Source organism: Equus asinus, chromosome 13 (genome assembly GCF_041296235.1).
Source record: "Equus asinus isolate D_3611 breed Donkey chromosome 13, EquAss-T2T_v2, whole genome shotgun sequence".
NCBI lineage: Eukaryota > Metazoa > Chordata > Mammalia > Perissodactyla > Equidae > Equus > Equus asinus.
Window position 1 is genome coordinate 60,814,577 of NC_091802.1, and position 22,603 is coordinate 60,837,179.

General features: G+C 46.0%; 1 protein-coding gene across 2 annotated transcripts in view; it reads right to left on the bottom strand.

Annotated features, from left to right (window-relative positions):
• Positions 1–22,603, bottom strand: part of NPLOC4 (NPL4 homolog, ubiquitin recognition factor) — a 68,911-nt gene that overhangs the window by 33,970 nt on the left and 12,338 nt on the right. Inside the window, exons 4-12 of one of the 2 annotated variants that reach the window (XM_044745975.2) lie at positions 19,096–19,272; positions 17,074–17,122; positions 16,179–16,273; positions 14,553–14,676; positions 13,231–13,410; positions 9,909–9,995; positions 7,747–7,818; positions 6,654–6,780; positions 389–549 (exon numbers count right to left, since the gene is read on the bottom strand). In XM_044745975.2, the coding sequence (XP_044601910.2) occupies positions 389–549; positions 6,654–6,780; positions 7,747–7,818; positions 9,909–9,995; positions 13,231–13,410; positions 14,553–14,676; positions 16,179–16,273; positions 17,074–17,122; positions 19,096–19,272 (1,072 nt within the window). The remainder of the gene's footprint in view (positions 1–388; positions 550–6,653; positions 6,781–7,746; positions 7,819–9,908; positions 9,996–13,230; positions 13,411–14,552; positions 14,677–16,178; positions 16,274–17,073; positions 17,123–19,095; positions 19,273–22,603) is intronic. The other variant, XM_070483829.1, reaches the window with a different exon arrangement.

Consider the following 22,603-nt stretch of genomic DNA (forward strand, 5'->3'; position numbering starts at 1 on the left):
AACGGACAATTATCTATGTTGTAGCTCAGCCTGACTGCAGCCACACAGCCCTGTCTCACTCCTGGGAGGCCCCGACACACACCATCTTCTCACTTCTAGAACCTGTAATTCCACGTCGGAATGGTTTGAACTGTGTTACATATCCCAAACCCAGCACATGTTCTTTCCACTTCCGGCTATAAGCCCTAACATCATAAAAGCCTCAGTAGCTAATAACAAGCCCCAGGAATGTGATGGAATGCCTTTACTCACAAGCTGGGCTTTAACCAACCACAGCTGACAAACAGCTAATATGGCACAATGTACCAAAATTAGTAAAGCCCAAGCCCGGTCAGTGTTCACACTGCTCTCCATCCACTTAATTCTTTTCGTACCATCACAGTGTTACCTTATAGAACACATCAGGCACATACTGCTCGCTGCTGGACTCCTTGGCATAGCCGAGCTCAGGGGCGTCCTTGCACGGCAGCAGGCACTCATCACGGACCAGCGCCATGCACTGATTGGACACCTGGTACCCTTCAAAATGGACCTGGTTGTCGGGACCACCTGCAAGAGAGAGACCTTCGATGAGATATTCAAAGGATATCAACAGATATTCAACACAAGTCCATATCTGTTACTCTTCACTTCAGTCCAACAGAACAAACAAATTCCCAAGTTTGGCTTGGGTAAGAATTCAAAAATGTTTGATGGCAATTTTATGAGTAGCTTGAGCATACGGCCTTGAATGCAGGGCACAGAGATGCCACTGCAGCTCCTCAAACAGGTTCCAACAATGACATGTTCTCTCAGAACTGAGAAACAAGACTGTTAAACATTCTCCAATATCTGTGCAGAACTAAGCTTCGCGTCATCAAGTAATTGGGCTTTTGGTTTTTAATTACACCAGCGGCATGAACAACAAACAGAGCCCCACATTCCAGCAAACTCCCATTCTTGAGTGACGGAGGGATGTGGAGGCACAGAAGCGGAGGGCGGAAGAACAAGGCCGAAACCATTTTCAGCACAAACAACGCCAGTACTTGTACTGCACGCGCAGCGGTCTCCACCTCATGGAGACCTGCAGAGCCACAGCATCATTTAGTCACCACGTGTAGCGGGTAGAGATGCCACCACAGGGTCATAGGCAGCACAGGGACCCCCCCGCCCCAGTCTCCTGACAATCCCACATGCGCCGCTTTCGCTGCACCATGCATCACCTTCCACACCTTTCACTCTTTACCTCTCTCGGACCCACTCCATAAAAATCTCCAATGTGACTCAAATCAGGGGCAAGGGCAGTGCAAAAAGCTGCTGAGAGGGAGCGAGCTGATCAAGTTAAGCCGAGCAGGAAGCTGCGTGAGACAAGAACCTGAAGTGAGAAGGATGGGCCATGCTGTGAAAGGCAGGTCCTCAGTCCTTGCAAGAGACAAGACCAGACCGTGCAGACGGCCAACTCCGACCGCAGACAAATGTGTTTCCAGAATCCAGGCTTTGGAGACCTAAACCCCTCGCCGCCCAAGATCTCTGCTTTAGTTTCTTTGACAAAAATAGAATTAAGTTATTGACGAGGCAACAGAAATTTTGACTGTCTGGCTTTCAAACATTTACTAGAAACCAGACCTGATGGCCAAGCAATCAGAAAATGTGAAGGACGGGGGCAGAGCCAGCCTCCAGTGGGGACCAGCCAGGGGCCTGCTGTCTGCTCCACTCTGCACACCAGAGGCCAAAAGCAGCTGGCTTCCAAATGCTGAGTCAAACTGGGCTCCAAAGGCCCACTCGGCAACCAAGTCTAGTATCTTCTCCCCGGCCCTCACTCCCAAACTCGAGAGAGGTGGCCAAGCCTGGGCAACGACCACTGATTAACATTGAGGAGCCAAACACAGGGCGCTTCAGCCTCTGGCGAGTTCGGGGATATGAACGTCGACCTCAAGTGAGCACTGGTTTAGAAGGAGCAGAGGTGAAGGTCATGGAGGAGCGGGGAGGAGCTGCCCACGGGATGTGTGTCTGGCCACTGTTCTACTTTGGGCACTGTAAACCTGCACTGGTTTTTAGATTGATCATTGAAGTGTGATAGGTCATTAGAGAAAGAGGAAACCTGGCCTTTGAGAACCAGAGAAAAGTGGAAAGCAGTACACGTAAAACTGAAAGCTGCTAAAAAAAAAAAAAAAGCAAAATTAGTCCACATGGATAGCCTCCAAAGACAGATTCACTGAGAAGCACAAGCTCTACTTTTCCATGTGGAGGAGCAAGAAATCCGGTCCTGACGGGTTTACTCACCCTTGCCAGAAACCTAATACTTGCCGAGATACAAAGGAGGCCAGATAAGTTAAGTACCATTCCCCTCCCAAATCAGCGTGTCAGGAAACTCACACGTGGGACGGAAAGGGGCCGTGACAGGAAGAATTCAGCTGCGACTGAGTCTGAGATGCAGCCTCAGAAAGTAACTTTCACAACCCAGAGAAATGGATGCGCCAAATGACCAAGACACAGACATAGTGTTGTGGCAGGGAGTGTGAACGGGCTCTGTGATGCATCTGCCCCCACCAGATCCTTGAGGTTCACGTGAGCAAACATCACACATAATCAGTACTCTTTCTCTCTGAAAGTGTCACACTAGAGAAGCTCTTGAGGGAAGGGGTAGACAGACACGAGACAAGGGGGTGAGGTCTCCGCATCCAGGCCAGCACCTGGCCTTGCAGCTTCGGCAGCAGCTTTGGGCAGAACAGAGGGCACTGTGCCTGCAGAAGCACCATGAACCCAGTGGTGCAATGGTCAGTCTCCTGGGAGACAGCCACACACACACGCACACGCACACCTGCTTCTTCGCGTCCCATCAGGATCTCAGGGATGGGACTGCGGCAAGTGCATTTCAAACAGGTCCCCAGAGTACCGACATGTCCCTGGTCAAGAATCACTGATGCAGGGAAGAGCACACTTTATTTGGAGTTAGAAGATCTATGATGCTTTGGATAACCACCCTTCTGTTCGCTACCCCCCTGAAAAATGGAGAGAATTTTAAGTCTGAGCACCTCACAACGTTACCAAGAGGGAGGACTCGGCAGACACATGAAAAGGACTCTAACTGCAGACCTTATCATAAATTAGTTACTGTCTCACAGCTCTAAAACCTTTCAGTAAAATGCCGATTTCAGAAGCAAAAATTCCATGGACGATCCATAATTTCCAAACTCCCAACAAGAGGTATGACTCAATAATTGAAGGTACAGGCAGCCCCAAGTTAGAAACTATTTATAATTCTAAAAATGTGCCAGTTCTTTTGGCCCATCAAATAATTCCCCATAGAAACAGTAATTAAAAGGGTTAGGTTACCATGTGAGCCCATGGAAGCCTAAAACAGTAGTCCTCATGAGGAGCAGTTCTGGAAATCTGTGAAGGTGATTTTTGGTCATCTCAACGATGGCGGGGGGACTGCCAGCTTTAGTGGGCTGGAGCCAAAGATGTCAGATGTCTTGCTGTGTTCTGGGGAGTCCCACACAACAAAGTGGTGTTCCACATCCCACAGGACCTTGAAAGTTCCCTGCACACTCAATGTAGGCAAAAACCCCTATTTATGATGATCTGAGATTAGAATCATTTATATTTTATATATAACCACACAAAAAAACAGGCCGTTTTAACGTGGTGAACTCTCCAGGAGTGCGATACTGTGTAAGCTGAGGGAAGGGACACTTCAGCCCACAGCTTCACAGACAGTTGCTGAATGTCTCAGGAAACCAGGTCACCGATGGCGAGGCCAGTGGACGGGACCTGCCATCCAGCCAGTGCAGGGCCCACCCCACACAAGCGTCAGTCCCCAAGCAGTGACATGCTGAAACACACTGCTTTATTACACATTTCGTTACTATTTCCCCTTTACGTTATGGTTAGGCTACTACTCTGCTTTCTTTTTCAGAATTATATGTGTAGGCAGGTATGTTATCCATGAATTTTGTTTTCTACATAGTAAAGGGGCAACACAAGATGTTCTAAAAAGGGGGTGTCCAGTCTGATAGGTTTGAAAACTACCAGTCTGAATTACTGTACCCAGAATATGAGCCTAAACGAAGACAAAGGGGTTACGTGATGCAAGGAGTAGAAACATAATCCTTTTGTCCCCTTCGTCAAATACAGAGCTGGCCTGGCAAAACCCCAGATTCTGTAGAGGCTGTCTGCCCCCCGCTCCCCTCCCTGGCACCCAGTCTCTGCTCTGCTGCTGCTGCCCTAAGTGCTCCCTCACAGCAGGGCCCTGGCCAAGCCCCACGCAGAAGTCTCCATGCTGCAGAGCTGCTGAATCCTTCAATCCCAGTCAAGACTCCCAGCCACTCTCCTCAGCACCTGACCCAACGACAATCTAGGAAAGTAAATCTGACTTAACTAACCCACACTCACATGTGCAAGATACTGCCATCGCCCCTCACTCACACTCACACGTGCAAGACACTGCCATCGCCCCTCACTCAAAGTGCATTCACTTCAAAAAGGTGTCTCTGAAACTAAGTGGATCTTAAAGCAATGGATCTTAAAAATTCAGTGTGAAAGACACTTTTCTTCGTGGTTCCCACAGCAGTGGTAACAAGCTCAATTGGGATTAATAGAGGCTCCACTTACTCACATGCTTGGGCTGTTTGTAAACTGGTGTTTGTTAAACTGAGGGGTGTTTCTTTCTATAGAACTAGGAGAAGAACGGTTAAGAAGTGGATTATCACCTCTGCGAGGGTAGAAACCAGGTCTTCACAGGATTAAGGTTATTGTTGACTTTTAAAAACTGACCAGGGCTGGCACGGTGGCCGAGTGATTAAGTTCGCCCGCTCCGCTGCAGGCGGCCCAGTGTTTCATCAGTTCGAATCCTGGGCACAGACATGGCACCGCTCATCGAGCCACGGTGAGGCAGCGTCCCACATGCCACAACGAGAAGGACCCACAACTAAGAACATACAACTACGTACCGTGGGGCTTTGGGGAGAAAAAGGAAAAAAATAAAATCTTTAAAAAAAAAAAACAAAACTGACCAGGGGCCGGCCCAGTGGCACCGTGGTTAAGTTGGCACGTTCAGCTTCTCGGCGGCCCGGGTTTCACCGGTTCGGATCCTGGGTGTGGACATGGCACCGCTTGGCATGCCATGCTGCGGCAGGCATCCCACATATAAAGTAGAGGAAGATGGGCACCAGTGTTACCTCAGGGCCAGGCTTCCTCAGCAAAAAGAGGAGGACTGGCAGTAGTTAGCTCAGGGCTAATCTTCCTCAAAAAAAACAACAACAAAAAAAGCAACTGACCAGAGCCAGCCCTGATGGCCTAGTGGCTAAAGTCTGGCATGCTCTGTTTTGGCAGCCTGGGTTCAGGTCCTGGGCATGGAACCACACCACTCATCTGTCAGTAGCCATGCTGTGGCGGCAGCTCACAGAGAAGAACTAGAGGGACTTACAACTAGAAGATACAACTACGTACCAGGGCTTTCAAGAGGGGGATAAAAACGAGAGGAAGACTGGCAACAGATGTTAGCTCAGGACAAATCTTTCCCAGAAAGACAAACAAACAAACAAAAACCTGATCAAATAGATTGTTTTCATGAGTTGGTTCTCCAAGTTTCAAATTCCTATTCTTTTTAATTTTTTATTTTTTTGCTGAGGAAGATTCGCCCTGAGCTATCCACTGCCAATCGTCCTCTTTTCATATGTGAGCCGCTGCCACAGCATGGCCACTGACAAGTGGTGTAAGTCCACATCTGGGAACTGAACCCAGACCGTGGAAGCATAGTGTGCCAAACTTAACCACTAGGCCACTGAGGCTGGCCCATCCTATTCCTTTTAAATTGTATGGTCCTATGTCTGGCTATTTTTTAGGATAGGATCTCAAGTATATTATAAAAGATTTGGTTTGGGGCCAGATTGGTGGTGCAGCGGATTGGTAAGTTGCATGTTTCGCTTCAGCAGCCAGGGGTTCGCGGGTTCAGATCCTGGGTGCAGATATGGCACCGCTTGGCAAGCTATGCTGTGGTAGGCGTCCCACATATAAAGTGGAGGAAGATGGGCATGGATGTTAGCTCAGGGCCAGTCTTCCTCAGCAAGAAAAAAAAAAAAAAAAGAGGAGGATTAGCAGCAGATGTTACCTTAGGGCTAATCTTCCTCAAAAAAAAAAAAAGATTTGGTGGCACTTTTTTATAGGCTGCAATCTTTTACTATTATGTATTTATGATGAACACCAACACATAATATAATACATGTAACATCACAATATGCATGTCACTCCCAACACAGCTTTATGGAAATGGTTTCTTAAAATAATACTCCCACTCATGATGTCAAAAATAAACAAGTAACAGAAACAGCAAATCCCTTTTCTCCTGCATAGCCAGACAAAGAGTCATCTTTGGTTACTGGAAAGCGGCAAAGACAGCCCCAAGCTCAGGTCCAGAACCAAGTTCACGTGGACTTGGGATGAAAGAGTGAACTAGAGCAGAGCTGCATCGAGGCCCCCATTCTAATTCTAGTAATTTTGTGGGTGATGCTGTCAGCTCAGCCTAAGTTCTGGTTACCACAAACCGAAGAGAGGAATCTGTATCTCACAGCCCCATTAAGAAAATCCATTGTAACTGAGTTAAGGATGAAAGAGGAACAAAATATATTAACAAGGTAGTAATATTTACAACATGCCTCTGTCCCTGCTTATACCTGTAGCCACTGCAGTAACAAACTTGGAGCCAAAATGTCCGTCTGGAGAGAGTCGACATATGTTGGGATGCTTATTTTGGAAGTCTCCTGCAGTGATACATTCTTCTGAACTCAGGAAATATGTGTCCTAAGATAAGAGAACCAGTATATCAAGTTTTACAGCATCATGTCAAATATTCTTCTATTTCTTCTTTAGAAAATATTAAGAACTATAACATGTCAAAAATGACACTGAAACAAATACCTACAACTCTTAGCCATTATAGACTCCTCACATAAAGCCATGCATAACTAGTTAAGGCCAGAAGCACTGGGCAATCCTCCCCCACAGGCTGACTTCCAAAAAGCACTGGTTTGTAAGGGTCAGGTGAGTTTTGCTCTACAAAACAGAATCAAGAGGCCCAGCCTTAATTTATCAAGAAGACTGTGCTGGAAAATCATTTAGTCTAGCGGCCAGTGCAGTGGTGTGGTGGTTAAGTTCGCACATTCCATCTCAGCAGCCCAGGGTTCATGGGTTCAGATCCCAGGCATGGACCTACACATTGCTCACCAAGCCATGTTGCGGCGGTGTCCCACATACAAAATAGAGGAAGATTGGCACAATACTATTTTTCTTTTGAGAAAGATTGGCCCTGAGCTAACATCTGTATCCATTCCCATCTTCTTCTACTTTGTATGTGGGAAGCCTGCCACAGCATGGCCTGACAAGCGATGCATAGGTCCGCACCAGGATCCAAACCAGCAAACCCTGGCCACCAAAGCGGAACGTGCGAACTTAACCGCTGTGCCAACGGGCTGGCCCCGGAAGACTGGCACAGATGTTAGCTCAGGGACGATCCTCCTCAAGCAAAAAAAAAGAGGAAGACTGGCACAGATGTTAGCTCAAGGACAATCCTCCTCAAGCAAAAAAAAGAGGAAGACTGGCAACAGACGTTAGCTCAGGGACAATCTTCCTCACCAAAAAAGAATAATCATCATAATTTGGTCTAAAAGCCAGGATGAGCTGTACAGAGACCCCCGTGAGAGTGTGAGCCAGAGCTAGTTTGTAACCAAGCTGCAGGCTAAGTCAGTGAGTATTCCTGTCCCACCTCACCTTATTTCGACTGTAACGAACTGTACCCTTTCGGGTGTCTTCCGAGACAAGGTCTGTAAATATCCAACCAACCTGCATAAAAGAGGAAAATATCTTCTGAGTCTCTCCCTAAAATAGATGACAAATGTTTCCTGGCTTCTGCCCAGAGAGCTTAACAATAATGTTCTCAGCAAGAGACTCCTGTGAGCCCGTTCTTTCTTCGTAGATGACTCAGTTCCTCAAGTAAGCTATTAGGCCACACCAGGGCTTTCAAACTCTACTCAGTTGAAACTGGCCACCCTCCTTCTGGTACTGCTGGCTTGGAGATGAGGGTAAACAACCAGAGCTCATTTACTCATTAAACAAAGTCTTCCATGGCACCAACTCTGTGCCTAGCACTGTGCTAGGCGCAGTGGACTCTGGGGTGAACAAGATTAACAGAATGCGACGGAAAAGGGAACTTATACTCCAAAGAGGAAGACAGACAATGAGCTGGCAAATCAAGATGCTAGGACTTTCTCTGCAAGATAAAAAAACAGACTCCCTAGAAAAGGCACTAAAAATAAGAAGGAATGATACAATGGAGACTTCGCCCAGCTGCTCCTTTGAGCCCCACTGTAGGACCAAAGGAAGCTTCTGAGGGTACAAGGATCTGAAATCCCCATCACTGGGGCACCCTAACAGCAGTCCCAGACCTCAGGGCAGGGTCAGCATCCCCTAGTGCGTCCTGTCACAGCTACACTGCCCGTCTGTATGCTCTGTGATCCCTCGGCTCTTTGCCCACGAACTTCACAGCTGGTTCCCCATCCTGAACTAGAGCCTGGCTGGGAGGTTTACGAGTGGGGCTAGACTCCAGACACCCCATTTCAGTCTTCTGGAGAACTAATCTGGTGCCCATGACCCACTCCAGCACAACCCTGATACTGAACTCTTCAAATCTATCTCCTGCAGACATGACCAGGAAATTCAGAGATTTCCATTTTCTCTAAAAATTCCTAATGAACAAACAACCCAAGAAGGATGGACATGAAGAAAACAAGACTTAAAGGATAAATGTAATTAAGCAGTAAATACAGCAGAACCAAGATCGAGCTGAGATAAATAAGGGTAAGGAACTAGTGTTTAGAAGAAAGGTATTTAAGTAACTTCAAGATCTTCTATTATAGTTATGATTATAATGAATTATGAGTCTATAACAAACAGAAGTCAAAAAACTGTACCGATTTCTCTTTTGAATGAGAAACTTCCAGAATTTAACCCTAAATATGAACCTAAATCAAGATATAGACTCCTTGTTAGAAATAAAAGGACATTTTTCTCATAAAACTTTTTTCTTAAAATGGTATAGTCACTTTGCTCTATAAAATTCCTAGGTTATAAAGCACATTTCCAGTTTTCCCCCGTTTATCTGCAGGGACTTTATTTTTCACTGCCTAAATTGATTAGGAAATAAAAGATAAAACTTACAGAGCTATTAATAGTTACTTTCTAAGATTTGTTCATATTCACAGTTCAACACGTAGCTATAAAAACTCATCTTTAAAGTTCCTGGGAATGTTATCAAGTATGTGAGGTAACTAAATCAGCAGCCTCAAAGAGGCTCCCTTGTCTTCTAACCCACCCAGTAAAACTAGCAAGGCTTAATGTGCAGATGCCTACAACTATACACAGGAAGTTCAATGATGGTGACGAAGGAACACCAGGACCTCCCAGTGCACGGGACAGAAAACTGACGCTGTGAACGAGGCCTTTGCCATAGGCAGCAAAGACACATGAAGGGAGAGCTTACAGCTAAGGGGACGTGCCACAGCGGGTGGGCAGGACACACAGCCTGGTGTCAAGGTGCCCTCTCAGGCAGGAAGAAAGGGTCTTGCTCCCGCTGCTCCTTCCCTCCCTGCTTTGAAACAGTCCCCCAGAGGTGCAGCTGGCAGACTTAAATATAACAGCTCCTGCATCGGGATTGATTTATTTTTCATGCTCAGGGAAATGTTCTCATTTTACTTTAAATCAGAGAAACATAAAAGCTATTGGCACCCAATAAACACAAATGAGGCTTTAAAACAAGCCGGGCCTGCACCTGACCTTGTACAGCTGGGAGTTCAGTCCCAGATGAGGCCTTGCCACGCCACCCACCTGGATGTCCCCAACACAGAGCCCAAGTCCCCTCTCAAAGGCCTCAGTACCTTCCTCAGGCCGAGTTTGGCAGCAATTTCATCAACCACGTCAGCCTTTGGGTCTTCAAGAAGCTCCAAGCTGTTCTGTGTGCCAATCTGTCAGGGCATCAAAGGAGAACACGGGTTCAGAGCAGTGGGCTCAGGAAAGCAGCACAGCTGCTCCATTCCCTTCTGGCTCCGGGTCACAGAGGAGCACTGCTCTCCCCCTTACCAAAAAGAGAGTGACAGCAGCAGCAAAGCTTAAGGCCATCAGATAAAACACAACCGAAACCCCTCCAGGTTTTTCCCTTCTCAGGTGGCGTTGAGCTTTTAATCAAGACTCAGAACATGAAGACGCACTGTTCAGGCCGGTTTATGGCAGACAGCTCCATATCGAGTGTGTGACTATCCAGGACTAAGGCAGGCTCTCTACACGGTTTCCTAAGGTTCCTCCATTGGGGAAAGAAGTTAGTTTCAAAACCCCGTTGGATAGTCACACTCCAAATAGGTTGTGGCTAGCTTAGGCAAGATGAGAGCTGTAAGGTAACATTCATTCCCAGAAAACAGCCTTGGAAAATTCGTGTGCAGCTCCTACAGAGACATTGTCCTACAGGGACAATGCTTAGCTTCCCTGGTAAGACACTGAGAGAGTGACCGACAGGCAAACCCTAAGCAAATGAAAAGGCTTCTGTGACCGGTTACCTGCTGGCTGGTGGGCAGACTGCTAGGCTCGGGACAGCAGGTGGGCTCGTGATCCAGCCAACTCACACGCAACCTAAACTGGCCACAGGACCCCAACTTCCTGCAGTTGGCAAAACCTGCCGAAACCTTTAATCTGCATTGAAATGCAGCTCGTGGGTCATTAATAGTAAGTATTGTACAGAGCAGAAACCCCAGCCATAGGAATAGGAAAGTGAAGATAATCCCAAATTGAGTTATACTAATTGGGTATATCCTTGTAAATTAGTCAAATTCTGGCAAAAGAACAAAAGAACTTTATGTTGCTGGGTATTACCCATATGGAGATCATTAATACCTCCAGAGCATAGGTCAAGTCACAAACTCAGAACAAATCTGAGGATTTTGTTTCAACATGTGGCAGCATGAGGTTCAACTTCTAATGAGCTAGAGGTTATTAGAGGTCAACCGTTTCAACCTCCAGGATCCCCAAATTGGGAGCGCCAACGATGCTGTTAGTAATCCGGTCGCCAGAAGCTTCAGTTCCAATTTTTTGTTCAGTCATACTCTTAACAGAACAGTTGAAACGCTTCATGAAAGAGACCCTCTACAAAACTGACTTTGGACGTCGTGTGCTTCAAAAAGCAGCCTCCTGATTGCAGAGCACACTTCGTGCCCTAAGGGTTAGGTAATCAGGGTCTCTCGTAGGGTCTCTGTTGCCATCTAGTGTCTCCTTCTAAATGAACCATCACAAAGGCCCTGTCCAACTCTTCATCTGCAGCTCTCAGGAAATACTGAAAATGTCAGGGGGGAGAGGGAGGGGAGTAGACTACACACACAATCTGTATACATACAGCCATGGAAGACAAGGGCATTTGTGCAGGAGCCACAAACCTGCACAACAGACAGTGGCCACAAGGCCTGCAGTTTCAGGTTCTGGTTTATTTAAAAAGCAGGCCGGTCCCGGAGCAATCTCCAGAACACAGCGCAAGGGGACAAAGGTGTGAACGGTATGGTAAACATCCAAAGAAACAGAGGATGTGTGCGTATCTCCTTATAGTAAAAAATCAAACTTTAGAAGTCTGAACCAAAAATTTTTTAAAGTGGGGGCCACTTGTGGGGGAAGGAAGGAAACAGGATGAAAGGGAATGCCTTGTTTGTAGATTTGATGTTGGAAATGTACAAATTTTTCTTTTCCAACATTTTTTTAAATAAAAAGTGTCAAACATAGAACAAACTTTAAAGAATGTTAGGGTGAACACCCGTATACCCACCACCTAGACTCAGTCATTAATATTTACTACACTCTATCCATTCCTCTAGCCATCCCTCAGTCCATCTTATTTTTGTCGCACTTCACGGTAAACTACAGACACAAGTCTACCTCCCCTCACTACTGCGGCATGCACTTCACTAACGAGAATGCAACATAGATACAGTTTTCACTCTTGTAGTAAATTTACATACAACAAAAAGCACTATGCATTTTATATAGTTATGCAACAAATTAAAAATATATATGTATAAAACCAACCCCTAAAGATTGAAAATAAAACAAATGAACATAAATGTATAACTAAATATGTAATTAGTTGGTGGCAAAATCACACAGAGAGGACATTCCAAGTGACTTAAAATACAGTGGCCCAGCGCCCGTCCCAGTGGGTACACCCTAAAGACCCCCTCCCACCAAAGAATTCTGAAACTGTTTTCAGTCCTATACCGGTGGTGGTTTGGGTACTGTTATTCTGGGACAATGTGTGTGGCACGGGGTAAAGAATATGAGTAATTCTGTGATTCTCTACCTCCATCATCCCTGGGGCTGACTATATGTGGGGGAGACACAGAATTACAGCTGGTACCCAACTGACGATGGTTTGACTCATGATTTTTCGACTTTATGAAGGTGCAAAAGCCATATGCATTCAGTAAAAACTGTACTTATACTGTGATCTTTGATCTTTTCCCAGGCTAGCAATATTCACTGCTATCCTCTCTTGTGAAGCTGGGTAGCGGCAGCGAGCCACAGCTCCCAGTCAGCCGCATGACCACAAGGGTAAACAACCATATAATCATTCTTTTTTTCACTTTCAGTACAGTATTCAACAAATTACATGAGATATTCAACACTTTATGATCCAATAGGCTTTGTTTTAGGTGATTCTGCCCAACTATAGGCTAATTTAAGTGTTCTGAGCACGTTTGAAGAGGCTGGGCTAAGCCGTTCTGTTCAGTAGGCTAGTGTATTAAATGTGCTTCTGATTTACAATGGGCTTATCAGGACGTAACCCACTGTAAGTTGAGGAAGACCTATATAAGACAAGAGATGAAGCGATGGTGAGACACTTCTGGGGCAAGTGACAAAAGTGGAATACAGATGGCAGCTTAGATAAAAATACTGTATCAATGTTCAATTTACTTAAGTTTATAAACGTACTTGCTATGTAAGAGACTATCCTTATTCTTTGGAAATACTTACTGAAATATCTAGTGGCAGTGATCTTACTCTCCAATAATTCAAAAAATAAACACCGGGGTTGGGGGAGGGTGTGGAGAGAGACAGAGACAGACTGGGCAAATGATAAAGCAAAAGCAGCAAAATGCAATCTGAAAGGGCATCCCACACAGCCTTCAAAACACAGAAGGCAGAGACCCACAAATCCTGCACGTCTACCTGAGGAGGTTCATAAATGGCAGCTACTTCAGCCCTGATGCCAAGAGGAATGTCTTTGTGCTCCGTATACCGGCCATACAAGTACCCGAAATGCTGGTTCCCTGTCTTCCTCCAGAAGTCAAGAAAGCGATCAGCAACTGTGTGATTCTCAAACATGATATTGTCCACATGTCTGTATTTCTGTAGAGTTAACAACAATGGGCTAAATGAAGACACTCCATCAAAAAGAAATAATTTTTCTAGTACAAACCATTCACAAATATCTCCTACCTAGCTCTTTAAACACACACACAAAGGCTCACGAATTTTAAGAATGTGCTCTGTCCCGAGGGGCTGGCCCCGAGGCCGAGTGGTTAAGTTCGCGCGCTCCGCTGCAGGCGGCCCAGTGTTTCGTTGGTTCGAATCCTGGGCGCGGACATGGCACTGCTCATCAGACCACGCTGAGGCAGCGTCCCACATGCCACAACTAGAAGGACCCACAACTAAGAATATGCCACTATGTACCGGGGGGCTTTGGGGAGAAAAAGGAAAAAAATAAAATCTTTAAAAAAAAAAAAAAAAAGAATGTGCTCTGTCCCTGAAACCATTTCCGGTTCTGGTGGGCGGGTCGGGCTCCTCAATAAACTAATTCAAATTAATCTTACTGAGATTTCACCTAAAATGCAGGTTTTCACAATCTCTAGTGCAAAGAATAATTTTCAAAAAGAAAAAGAGAGAAATGGAGGGAAGGAGAGAAAGAAAAGGAAAAAAGAAGTTTCCAAACAGTCAAGAAGGCCATGGAATTCTCGCTAAGAAGCAAAACGTGGGCCAGCAGTGGTGGGGAAAGATGAGGTGCGCCGCTCTTAGAGGGCACGACAATAAGAGCGGAAAAGGCCACAATAACCCTACGCAATTTTCCCTGGTTCTCTCCCTCCCTCCTAAGCCCAGTCCCCTTCTTAGCCTGGCCTGGACAGGCATCCTGAGCTGGTCCCAGTTCTGTTACCAACTTTCAGAGCCACGGTTTCTTAAAAGACAGAGTCACAACCACTGAGCATTTTAAATAGTCACCAAGGAAATTCTGCCTCCGTGCAAGCACAAAAAACTGAAGGCTCCCCTCTGTACTTGCAAGAGCTGGAGATCTTACAAACATTGTCTTCAGTGTATCACTTCCACAAAAGGTCAATCGATCTGTCAATAAATACCTGGGAATGTGCCACACGTAACACACTCTGCTAGAGGCAGCTCCTCTCCAGGGAGGGGCTCTTCCAGCAATTTTCATTTCTCAGCCATAAAAACAAATCTACTGCTTTCCACTGTCTAGACGGACACGGCGAACATCTCACCTGTCTGTTCAGCGTGATGGCGCTTGGCTGGCACTTAGTACAGATGCCGTTAGGCCATGGAAGGTGTCCCTCACACCCTGATTTAATCTTGCAACTGATGTTCTCCAGGGCAACAAATTTCCCCCTGAATAAGAAGAGGCAACTTAATTAATTAAACGTTATAATGGTGAAAGGTTTAGCAGGAGACTGGAAATAATATGTCAAATATCTTACACCTCCTGAACAGAGTTCTAAGGAGCTAAGCATGTGGTAGGCGGCAGCAGAGAAAATGTGCTAAAGATGATTCTAATGGAATTCTAGCTTCTGTTCTGTAGACTTAGACTACACAGCAATACATAACTATTTCCTATAAAAAGCGTTTTACTTTGCACTATCACTAACATCCATGAAGATTTTCAAGAACACTGTTGAATCTACTGATCTAACCTATGCCACTGAGAGGAAATGAAGTCTTTTCAAATTTCATTAATTTATCAGCAACGTTTACATTAAGAGTCTAGTATTCAGACATTTGTAAAAAAATTCTTGTTCATAAAGATTTTGATTGTAACCTGACTAGGACATATAACAAAGATATGCTCCCTCCGCTTTGGCTAAAATAAAAACTACTGTTAGAAGACCACCATCAAGGAAATCCTGGGCCCCTCTCTGAACTTGGGGCGAATCTGCACAAGTGACTTCACCCTCTGCCAGTTTCCCCATTCAAAAGACGGCCCCACTAATTCAGAGTGGTCTTCACAAGCCAACAGGGCATGATGGTATGACAGCATCTGGAAAGCAACGACTGCCACTAAGTCTGCATGTTAATGACAGCCGCAGATGTGCCCCCACGGGAGACTATGGTACTTGACCTAGACTGACAAAAGGCTTACAGATTTCACCACAACGAATCTCTACTCATTCCCTAGTCCAGAAAGTTCCATAGCTTACCCCACTGACAGGCAAGAATGAGTTTCTGGTGGGATTTTTTTCTCCTGGTATAACTTTTTTAAAAAGTCATTTCAGGATGTCAGTGGGTTGTCAAAGATAAAAGCTACAATCAGGCCAACATGACATTCTTCACAAAATGTTGCTGACAGATCCAGCCACCACCTCCTCCTGCTGCACGAACAGGAATAATAAAATCACGGTATGAAGTCCGTTACTCTGGTAAGGGGAGCACACCGTCAACAGAAGGGAATGCACAGACAAGTACTTGACGTAGTTTAAAAGAAAGTGAAATACCTCAGGTTCACCCCTCTCCGGGCACTGTCACAACCTGCTCTCAAGGAGCCAAGAGATGGCCTCACCTTCACATACAACTAAGTCACCAGGGCACTGAATACCCAGGGGAAGGTTGGTGAGGTCGCCCAGGGGCCTCCACAGTGGCCACTGCCAGCCTGGCATCTGTCCAACACTGTAGGCACTGTGCATTACAGCAGGACATCACAGAGTCTCCACTCAACTGTTTCTTTTCTAGAATCAGGGCAAAATTCATGAATTCAAATGCTTCGTGACCACCCTCTGATCATTACTTTTCTCATTCATATACACAGTGGCTCTAAGTAACACCTCCCAGATACACAAAATGAACTTCTGCGCACCAAAGCCACACTGGTGCAGCCTAACCGCGTTCAAGCTGCTTACTTGTCGGCCCCTCCAGTCAACTTTCGGATGTAGGCGTGGAAGGACATGTGCTTCACGGGAGGCTCAAGATGGTTTAGGTAGTCCTCATCGAACGGCTGCCAAGACACACACAGTCAGTATGGTCAAGCACCTGCTGGGGTTGCAAGGCACAGAGAGGTAGGCAGCCGAGCTTCGGCTGCGTGCAGGGAGAGACCCAGGCAGCCATGGCCTCTACAAGCCAGGCCCCGTGAAGAGCAATGAGGGAGAACAGGTGCTTGGTTCTCACTTATCATTCATTCTAGGTCAGAATCAAATTTTTCTTTGTGTACCAGTTATTCTTTCAAGATTAAAATGAATCTACATTAAATATAAAACGCTCTAAGTCAAGTAAATATCAGGAAAATTTTGCAAAAAACAAAAAAAAAGCCACAGGATGGAGCAAGAGGAGCCTCATGAAGAAAATCAGGTTGGCCTTGCCGCCATAAATTCAGTGTTACCCAGTTACCAGTCAGCATTATTATGGTAACTCTCAATCTCGCCAGGACAAATCAGCAGAGGAGACACGAGATTCAGGGCAAAGTAAATCAAAACAACGTCAAGCACGAAAACCGCCAGGTCTAGCTTTGTGTCAGGTTTTAAAAGGATTGTCCAGGGAGCCTACTGTAAGTGCTGCCCCTTTATCACAGCAATACAAATGCTTTAGCCATTCCTAATCCACCCAGAAGGTCAGTCCCATAAATAAAGGCTCGTCCTCTTTGTGCAGTTTGCACTAGTGGGAATATGAGGCCCAGGGCAATAAACAGATAAGTTCTTTTAGCCACTACGACCAAGTGCAGGGACTTAAGAGAAGTATTTAGACGGCTCCAGGAAGCGGCCCACCACTCGAGCCCAGAACTTACTCTGCAAGGACTCTCACCTCTAGAGGAACGCAGTGCACACATTTCCCCAGAGGGCCGTGTCGGCATCTGAGAGCAAAAGAAACACACAGCCATCAGCATGCCTGTTTTTCTGCTGCTGCCCCTCAGCGTTTTTGATATTAAAAATGTACATCATACTTAATAAAGCATTTCCCTACCTACGTGAAATTACTTTAGATGGTACGTGGTGAGTGTTTTTTTTAATTGTTTAGCATTTATTTTGATGTGTATTGGAAAAAACTGACCAGCACATCAAACCTGTGATTTCATGGATAGTAACTGCTTAAAATGACACAAGCTAAAAATAAAAGTGAATGGATTTAAAGTCAATTTAAATACAAATGTTAAATAGATACTAAGAAAGTTGGTACGTGGATATGGCAAAAATCCTCAGAGTGGTACATAAATAACTCAGGTCTGGAAAACACCCACGTCGTGCACGCTTTGGAAAAAAGCACAAAGGATACTTGGCTCTGTAGGTTTCAGACATTTCAGTCAGAGAACCCTTAGAAGCTCCACATGTAAAACATGACCGTGGAGATGAGCTCAGGTGAAGAGGGTGGTGATGGGCTGGTGGGAAAGCCAAGCAGTGGTCCCTCAGGGCTCAACCAGATCACTTTCTAAATGGGGTCAGAACTCTGATGCATGTGAGTTCTACATGTCAGGGTAGAGACGGCCTGTGTCTCCTAACAGGCAGGCTCTTATAGATGAATGCACACGCGGGGCTGGTCCCGTGGCTGAGTGGTTAAGTTCGTGCACTCCGCTGCAGGCGGCCCAGTGTTTCGTCAGTTCGAATCCTGGGCGCGGACATTGCACTGCTCATCAAACCACGCTGAGGCAGCGTTCCACATGCCACAACTAGAAGGACCCACAACTAAGAATATACAACTATGTACCAGGGGGCTTTGGGGAGAAAAAGAAAAAAAATAAAATCTTAAAAAGAAAAGAATGCACACACGTGTGCACACACACACAAGCACCCTCTAAAAGATTCCTAATGAAGCTTCAAAGACACTGATCGTGCAGAGAGCTAGCACTGGGTCCCTGGGAGGAAACGCAAATGGAAGAGGCGTGCAGGCTAATGGCTATGGCCATGAAGTGGCTCCATGCCAACTGCAGCTGAGCACCATTTGGGGCTCTTTAATCTAAGATGTACGAGTTGCTAATGCAGCATTTGGAATCCCAGTATCTCGATGTCAGCACCCCATCACGTTTATGGACTGACGCAGTTACAAAAGACTCCACTGCAGAGACAAACCACCTTCGCTCAGATAACTTCACATCACCGAGTGTAAACTCAGAGGTCTCTAAATGATTGCTTTAAAAAGAACTGCAAAAAATCTAAAATAAACAAATGTACACAAACATAAGCTTTTTTTTTTTTTTAAAGATTTTATTTTTTCCCTTTTCTCCCCAAAGGCCCCGGTACATAGTTGTGTATTTCTTTAGTTGTGGGTCCTTCTAGTTGTGGCATGTTGCATTTTATATAATCCTAAGTGAAAAGCTAATACTCAAGGCAGCAGCAGCACCTTTAGCAAATGAAATGTTCATGTGAATGAATGAAGAGTATACGGCATAGATAACGTTGAAACTGCACTACTCTAATGTAACGAGAGACCTGAACGAGGACCATGCACTAGCAGGTACCCAAGTACCACCCCTTCTGCTCCTTCCTCCTGCCCTGTCACACCTGCTAAAGTCCCACTCTGCCCATGGCAATCAAGTATCCCCAGGGGTACATCATGGTAAAGACTCAGTTTAAGGCCTTTCCCTTCTTTCAAATCTCTTAGTTCCAAATACTTGGAGACTCTTAAATCATATATGGAACATACTTTGAGATTCAAACAACGAGAAACAGCTTACAAAATAATTTGAAGTGAAACAATCTGAAAAGAGGTAGTCAAACTCAAAACTTACATTTCTTCATCAGATATGTATTGAAACAGGACACGCTGTCAGTGTTTCACTTTACTGATCCATCAGGATCACCAAAGGCGGGACTGAACCCCAGGAGCACTTACAGCTGTGGGTCGCGGCTTCTGTAAATCTTCCCGTCCTGTTTGCTGAGGTACTGGTCAATCTCATCTTCCACCACATTAGGAGCACCAAAGGCCTTGAACCCCGGTGGGGTGGATGTCTCCATTTCAGATGAGGGTCCAGCAAGGCTCGAGGGAAACAGGAACAACAAATCGCCATGCCTGTTCAAACGACAAACCTAAGTCAAGGCCTTCCTTCCTTCCTTCTACAACCTGAGCTGCACAGATCACCCTGGATCTGAAACTCTCTGACATCTGCAGAAAGCACATACCAACCTTCCCAAAGGCCTAAATGACAGGCTTTCCAATGTTAAGAGACCAGAATTTTCTTTTCATGTTTCCCATGCTTCTTAACATTCTAAACGCCAGCAGCAGGTTCTCTGGAACTGTAACTTCATTTCTTTTACAAGTGTGTTCTAAAATTCATGCCACACACCCACCTGCCTGTATATGCTCTCACACAGATGGACAGACGTCAAAATATACACACCGACTCTGCAGGCAGTTTTCTCCCTCATACTCACTCTTCACTTGGCTCCCACTGTCCTTTAGCCTCTATTCGGCTTCCCCACGTTATCTACCTGGTACATACTTCCATTTTTTTCTCTACGTTCACACACCCACACGTCTACATAGACATATGTATCACTGCTTGAAAACAATGAGATTATCAAAGACATACTTTTTGCATTTGCTTTTCTCATTCAACAATACCTCACAAAATCCCCTCAAATACTCCAAATATAGTCCGCGTCACGTCGTTAGTTTTACTGGCTGCATAACGTTCCCCAGTGAAGCTGCCTCGTAATTTACTCTGCCACTCCCATGCCAAAGGGCACCTGCGCTATCCGTGGGCTTCTGCCACCATGAACACCACTTGAGGAAATGCTCAAAGACAGCAGCGTATGGTTTTGCTTCTACAGAGTGGATTTCCGGGAGTGGCCCTGTTAGACTGAAGAGTTTTTGTGTTTAAAGCTGCTGACACACTGCTTTCCAAAAAGGCTGCCACAATTTCCATTGACAATACTTGGTTTTCTATCATTTTCACTGTAAATTTAAATTATTTTCTTCCTTAACCAGAACCACGCTGCTGACTTACTGCAGGACCCGATTAACACAGCCAGACGACTGCGACCCAAAGCTAAACAAGCATTCCCACTCGGGAGCGGTTCTCAGCAGCACTGTGGGCTCCCGCAGGACCACAGACGGTTCGCAACACCAAAAACCAACACCATCTTGGAGGAAAAGCTGCAGCACTACCATTTGGTAAATATTTAACTGCTGTCAACAAGACACACACACAGGAAAATGAGACTGAAAGAGCAGCCTGCCACAGCACTAAACCAACAACCTGAACGGAGAGGGGCACAGGCCACAGATTAAAAACGGTGAGGACACAGGACATGAAGAGGCTTGGTCATAGCTCTTCAGTAGACTTGTTCTCTCCCCTTTTTCCTTCATAATTCAATGGTGATAAAATTGCCAAACAGGGAGCCGGCCCAGTGGCATGGTGGTTAAGTTTGTGCACTCCACTTTGGTGGCCCAGGGTTCACAGGTTTGGATCCTGGGTACAGACCTACACACCACTCACCAAGCCATGTTGTGGCAGCGTCCCATACACAAAGTAGAGGAAGACTGGCACAGATGTTAGCTCCGGGACCACCTTCCTCAAGCAAAAAAAAAAGGAAGATTGGCAACAGATGTTAGCCCAGGGCCAGTCTTCCTCACAAAAAAAGAAATTGCCAAACTGTAATCAAAGACCTCTGTTTCTAGCAGCGGGTTAGATATTCCTAAACATTCTCCAGCTACAGAACACTTGGCTCAGCTGCCACATCAGTTTTAAAAAATATACTCATGCACTGTCGAGCTCTAAAGAAAGTAAGGAACTCCCCAGGGGCCAAAAAACCAACAATAGCTCAAACAAGAACGGGGGAACAGAGCTCATAGCTGCCCTCTGGCCAGCCCCACTACAGGAGCCCCGAGCTTGGCTTACACAGTCATTCTCTGCCCAAGGCAGACTGCTGAGCCTGAAACACCACACAAAGTCACATGTCTCGAGAGCCGGGAAAAATCCATCAGGTGAAAATAGGAACCGAAGAGGAATCCTGTCTGCTTCCACCCACTACATAGTAGGGAAAAAAGTCACCTCTGAGAGTCTGTAACCAAAAGCCTGCTCTGCCATGTGCCCAGGGTGGAATTAGCTATGCTACTTGGTTCTGGAAGCCCAAAGACAGAAATTAACTCACAGGAGTGCTGGATCCACAGCGCCCCCTTGTGCCAAGAGAAGTAAATGCAAGGCTTCTCCGTAGAAAAGCCACTAACCAGGGGTCCTTCAGGACTCCCCAAGACCAAGTTTGGTCAAATATAAGCTCTCAAAAAAAGTTCACCAAATGGACAAGAGAAACAAGCCATCATGAGCAAGAGTGGGCAAAGACAACAATAATCAAATTTAGGCAGTCAAGGACTACAGATTTGAAATTACAAGATGCAAAACATAAGATTAGATGGAATGTTGCACAAAAATGGAATGGAAAGAGTCCAAGTAACAAGAAGCTACCTAAAACGACCAGGTGGGATTCTGGGAGGCAGGGCAGCTGGGGCCACAGATGAAGTGGCTCTTCACAAATCCCCTGATACAGAGACCAGACAACATGTCAAACTCACTGACAACAGTGCGACAGGTATCCTTGTGAACCCCAAAACAGGCGGGGGAGACACCCCCGATGCTACAAGACCTGAGAGGAAAGCATCATGCGTGTGCCTGGCAAGACAGAGCCCCCACAGAAGCCAGCAGTCTTCACCAGAAGCTTAGCAGGCCAGTGCAAGAACAGAGGGAAACCCGGAAGGAGCCTGAGCCACACGGTCCCTGCCAGTGAGTGAGGCCAATGGCTGGGTTTGAAAAGGGGTTCACTGGTTCGAATCCCGGGTGCGGACATGGCACTGCCTGGCACGCCATGCTGTGGTAGGCGTCCCACATATAAAGTAGAGGAAGATGGGCACTGATGTTAGCTCAGGGCCAGGCTTCCTCAGTGAAAAGAGGAGGACTGGCAGCAGTTAGCTCAGGGCTAATCTTCCTCAAAAAAAAAGAGCAGACAGAGGGGGAAAAAGATCACCCACAACTGAACAAAAGAATTATAATGGACTGCTGAGCTGTGACAAGGTAAGCCAGGGGGCGGTGGAATCAGATCAAATTAGAGCACAAAGAGAGTAACCACCACTCGTAAACACATGGGTGAAATGAAGGCATGCTTCAAGCATGACAGAAGAGCAGTGACAGAACGTAGTTCTCAAGTGTAGGCCCACGCTGGTAAGTACCACGACTATCCTCGGAAAGACAGACTCTAGGATAATTCAGACAGAAATCCACTCTAAGCGCCCCTCGGGGTGGCTGAGCTGTCCGATGCCTCGGGTACAGTACTGGTGCCTCGGGTACAGTACTGGTGCCCCGGGTACAGTACTGGTGCCCCGGGTACAGTACCTCGGGTACAGTAGT